Source organism: Lathyrus oleraceus, chromosome 4, assembly GCF_024323335.1.
Source record: "Lathyrus oleraceus cultivar Zhongwan6 chromosome 4, CAAS_Psat_ZW6_1.0, whole genome shotgun sequence".
Lineage (NCBI taxonomy): Eukaryota > Viridiplantae > Streptophyta > Magnoliopsida > Fabales > Fabaceae > Lathyrus > Lathyrus oleraceus.
Window position 1 is genome coordinate 99,803,021 of NC_066582.1, and position 5,305 is coordinate 99,808,325.

Consider the following 5,305-nt stretch of genomic DNA (forward strand, 5'->3'; position numbering starts at 1 on the left):
AGAAATAACAAAGAAAGCTTGAAAAATGATATAAATGGAGTTTACTTGTGAGTTCTATTTTGGGTTATGAGTAAAGTTTCTGAAATGAAGAATGAAGAGGAAATATATGACGCGTTATATAAATCAAATTTGTCCGAACATTAACCATCCTATAAAATACATACATTAACCTCTGTAAAAAAAATACGAACATTAATCTCTATATTGCTTCAGTTTTGTTTCTTAGCCTGAGTTTAAATCATCCGTGATTGCATTTTTGTGTGTCCAAAAGTTAAATTCTGAATTTTAAAAACATTACTATAATTCTTTCATTAAGAATGAGTGACACCGCTTAGAATTGTGAAGAGTTTTGGATTGTTGGGATGAGATGAGATGAGATGAGATGAAATGAAATGGAATGAGATAAACTTAAATTCAATTGTTTGAATTAATTAAAAATAAATAAAATGGAAGAAAAAATAATGAAATACATTCCTTCTTATTCTATCCGTTTCCATCCCGAGTTATAAGTTTCTATTCAAGTAAAATGACATAAAATACTTAAACAATAAATAATATATTTATTTCATCCAAAGATAGCCTAAAACTTAAGTAAATTGGCCCACTGCAATTAAAATAAGATACACGAAGTTAATGAATTATTACTCATAATTTTTAAGCTGGCATGTAAATCAATCCATGAAAAAAGTACTAAACAGTAAAGAAATGTAGAGAAACAGGTGTTTGGTTGAAAATCGAGTGATCCAAGAAAGGAACTCGTTCGTACCGTAACACGCAAACTCAATAAATATATCTGAGATTCAATCAGAACTCATTACTCAACCGACGACGTGAAATCAGGTCTTCGAAAAAATCACTTTTGGACACCTGATTTCAGTTCCTTCCTTTTTTTATAATCCCAACTTAAAACGCGACGCAACAATTTCATTATTCATTATTCATTATTCATTCTAATACAACACAGGTAGAGAGAGTGAAAGAAAATGGGTTGCTCTTTCTCCGGTTTAAATGCATTATACGACTCCGTGAACGGAGGCGGTGATGTTTGGATCAACGAGAATCGCTTCCGCATCTTGAGACAGCTCGGAGAAGGCGGCTTCGCTTACGTTTACCTCGTCAAGGAAACTCCTAACGACTCTGCCGCCGGTGGCCTCGCCAATAAACTCAAAGACTCCTCTCATCTCTCCGGTTCGATTCCGTTTCATTCATTTCTTAATCTCTTTATTTATTTTTAAATTCATGAAATCAGTGATGAGTGATATTGATCTATCGAAGCCTGATCTATGTGATTCGTTTGAATTTTTTAGTCGATCTGCGATGTCGTTGAATTTAGCATACTTTCAGTTTTACTTTTCCGATCTGATGAAGTTGATTATTGATTCGTGTTTGTTGTTTTTGGATTTCTTGTTGTTATGCCTTATGCTGAAGTGATTTTGTAATTGGATGTGATGAATTTGATAATTTGAGAATAGGAGGTTCTATCTTGTTGATTGTTTTATGGAGTTCGAGCTTAGTTTTGATAATCGTTAGTGAAGAACGTTCCATGTTGTTGAGGTAACTAAGAGCTTTCTGTAAATTGTTTTCTTTTTAAATGAATAGGTAGCAATGTGTGATTCAGTAGATCTGTGTGCGTGGTTTGGTGAGCATTTAGCAAATGTGATTTTCAATGGAGTTGACTTTATATGATTCATTTCGTGAAAATTAGTTTGAAGTCAAATGGTTTATGTCTGAATGTTTTCAGTTTTGAATGCAGTTTGATATAAAGTTTAGTGTCAAATTTTCAATTCAACTGTACTTTTTTATTACTTTAGTTGGTTCGCGATTGCGACTGAAATCAATTGTGATGGTTTCCACCATGAAATCAAACACTAATTAATACATCGACTGTACTATCTCTTATTTGCAGATGATGGATCTTATGCTATGAAAAAGGTTCTCATTCAGAACAATGAGCAGTTGGAGTTGGTCAGGGAGGAGATACGTGTCTCATCACTGTTTAGTCATCCCAATCTCCTGCCGCTTCTTGATCATGCAATCATTTCTGTTAAGGTGAAGTAATGATTGCAACCAACACTTACTCCTTTAGCTCGGCATGTTTTTGTGGTTTTATGTTGATGTAGAGTATGTCGCTTTTGTTGGCAGCCTACTGCAGAAACATCTTGGAGCCATGAAGCATACTTGTTATTTCCGGTTCATTTGGATGGAACATTGCTAGACAATGCCAAAACAATGAAAGCCAAGAAGGAGCACTATTCTACCTCAGATGTTCTTCAAATATTTCGGCAGGTAAAAAGCACAGTATTTTCATTATGCATTTTAATTATAATAACTTTTTTCGTCAAGGGAGGGGGACCAGGGTCCTGAAGTATCACTCTTGCAGTTCAACATTTATTATATCTTGTTTAGCACATATTATTGCCATTCTTGGTTGTTGCATGCACATTTGTATCATGCTAGCAATTCATGAGACATGGTGTAATGATTCTCACAACTAGTAGAAAATAGATCACTGTGTACTGTAAAATATCAACTAATTCAACTCCCAGTGTATTTGTTAAGGAGGACTAGTGATCAATTACAGTTACATTGAAATGAAAAGAATAAAGGATAGAATGATCTAAGCTCTACAGAGGGAAGAAGGAAGAAATCAGATAGAGGAATCTATCATCAATCAATGCTTGCCTTCTAATTCAATTCTATTCCTTTCTTATACTCACTTTAAAGCTGAATGTTAGTTATCCTTGCCCTTTTACTTCTCTTTGCTCCCTGTATTTGTGGAGCCTCTCTAACTCATTTTGGCTCATTGTCATTACCATATTGCGCCAACTCACCCTCGAGCTGAAACCTTCATTACACATTGGTTATTGTTGCCTCGAGAATGATATTGTAAAGGAAAAATGGATTTCTCTGGTCTGCTTATTTCATCTTTTAGTTTGTATGTTCTTGTTGAGATTTAATTCTAGTGACAGCAATTGTTTTATTATAAGATCCTTTTAACCCCTCAAAATCAACTCAACAGCTCTGTGCAGGACTAAAGCACATGCACAATTTAGATCCTCCATATGCACACAATGATGTCAAACCTGGTAATGTTCTCCTAACACACAGAAAAGGACAATCACCACTTGCCATACTGATGGATTTTGGCAGTGCTCGCCCCGCAAGGAAGCAGATTAGCTCCCGATCAGAGGCACTCCAGTTGCAGGTGATTCTTTCTTCCTGTTTTTATATAATGTTGTTAGTAAATGAAAAATATGTACTGCTTTAATAGTTTAGAACTTCCACTTCTTGCAGAACTGGTTTCTGTGACAGCACATAAATGTATGGTGCTTGTAAATATATCATATTTTGGGATGTCTTGTGATTCTTTTACTCCATTTGTATTATGTGAAATTGTATTGCCTGATGTGATAGGTGCATATGCATCATCAGGCTGGTAATGGATTTTGGATTTCTTATTGTACATTAACTAGTCCTTTATTCTATTTAAAACTAAATTTCTTTGCTTAGGTAATAGATTTTGGATTTCTTATTCTACATTAACTGGTCCTTTATTCCATTTAAAACTAAATTTCGCCGCTTAGGATTTTATTTTGGCAATGCGAGTTCTTCTATCAGTGTTTCTATTTTTTGTAGGTTTTAGAAATATGAAAAAGAAAAGCTTCTTTTCAGTCATCTAGCTTGGATTTTCTGACCTGGTGCCTGCTACTTGTCTTCCTATGCAGGAATGGGCATCTGAACATTGCTCTGCTCCTTTCCGAGCCCCCGAGCTGTGGGATTGTCCCAGCCATACTGATATAGACGAGAGGACTGATGTTTGGTCACTAGGATGCACATTATATGCAATAATGTGAGGGTTAATCCTTCTTCTGTGATTATGTTAATTTGATGTTTACATTTTTTTACTAATTGGGCCTTAATAAAACATAATAACCATATTTTGATCCTTATATATGCAATGCATTTAATCTGAACGTTAGGCTCTGTTTGTGGATTTTGGAGGCCCTCCCCTCGCAAACAGAGTCTTAGTGTAAGCTTTAAAAGAGGGGGGCGAGGGAAAATAAAACATATTGATGCTCATGCTATTGGGTCACTTTTGCATAGATTATTGATTTGGAGCAATGCTCATAGTTAACATGAAATAAAATTCAATAGCTATGCATACAAGTTTGACAGTGTTGTCTTGACTCTCAAGGGTTGTTCCTTGGCATTATCATTTCATATGGCATTAAACAGAAACCCAATGGTTGAAGTGTTTTTTTATAATTGACACTAACAAGTGCGCTGATTTATATTTACCCTTTCAAGTATAGCAAAATCAACAAACTAATTCCTCTGTACCATCAAATGAGACTTGTCTGAATTTTTGTACTTGTGTTATATATCTTGGCAATTTTAGTACTCATATTAACTGTTTATTATTTCATGTGGCTGAAATTTCCAGGTATGGGGTATCTCCATTTGAATATGCACTCGGGGAGTCTGGTGGAAGTCTACAATTGGCTATTATAAATGCTCAGGTCAAATGGCCAGCTGGACATAAACCTTCATATCCAGACGCATTTCATCAGTTTGTGTCATGGATGCTTCAGCCCCAAACTATGAGGCCCCGGATAGACGATATCATTATCCATGTTGATAAGTTGATTGCAAAGTTCTCTCAATGAGTCACTATAGAGATATATCAATGGATCTAAAAGAAGTAATAGTTCATCGCCCCACAGAGTTAACAATATCTGTATCTTTTTCAGTTTTGGTGATAGTCTAGATAGTCGGGCCTTGGGTTTATTAAAAGAATTGTTTATCATTTTCACATAATTTTATCTCTTGTAATTTATGAAATGGCCAATCTCCCGTGTCTTCCTCAGAATTTATGCGCATAAATGAGACATAATTATTTATTCAATGTTCGTTGTTAATATCTTGATCATGTATGTAGCATGTATTTTATCAGCATTACTGCATAATCATACCTCCTCGTTGTTAATATCTTCATTCCCTTTGAATCTTTCTCTGGTGCAAAACCAGAATAATTTCAAATGTCATCCAAAAAATACAAATACCAACAATAGTATTTCTGGAATCTGTTTAGTCCATGTTTGGAATTAAAACATAGATACCGACAAAACATACGAACATGCAAAAGTAGCCCCTTAACAAAAATAACAAACGTAAATAAAAACAAAATACAAAATACAAAATGTCAAAGATGGAAGGGAAAATGGTTAACCAGGGACCACCTACAAGACTAGAACCACCACCTTTCGAACAGCAATAGAATATCTTGAAAGTTATATAAAAACAG

General features: G+C 34.8%; 1 protein-coding gene across 1 annotated transcript; it reads left to right on the forward strand.

Moving 5' to 3' along the window:
* The first annotated feature begins 680 nt into the window (after nucleotides 1–680).
* On the forward strand, nucleotides 681–4,906 carry LOC127073686 (uncharacterized). The gene is made up of 7 exons (XM_051014867.1): nucleotides 681–840; nucleotides 965–1,188; nucleotides 1,907–2,049; nucleotides 2,143–2,286; nucleotides 3,020–3,205; nucleotides 3,726–3,850; nucleotides 4,445–4,906. The coding sequence occupies exons 2-7, from the start codon at nucleotides 984–986 to the stop codon at nucleotides 4,665–4,667; spliced, it is 1,026 nt and encodes a 341-aa protein (XP_050870824.1). The 5' UTR covers nucleotides 681–840; nucleotides 965–983; the 3' UTR covers nucleotides 4,668–4,906.
* The last annotated feature ends 399 nt before the right edge of the window (nucleotides 4,907–5,305 follow it).

Excerpts from the sequence above, each read along its gene's own strand:
- LOC127073686 (XM_051014867.1), top strand. The coding sequence starts at position 984 with ATGGGTTGCTCTTTCTCCGGTTTAAATGCATTATACGACTCCGTGAAC. Across the intron at positions 2,050-2,142 it reads ATGCAATCATTTCTGTTAAG|CCTACTGCAGAAACATCTTG; the intron begins GTGAAGTAATGA and ends TTTTGTTGGCAG. Across the intron at positions 3,206-3,725 it reads CAGAGGCACTCCAGTTGCAG|GAATGGGCATCTGAACATTG; the intron begins GTGATTCTTTCT and ends CTTCCTATGCAG.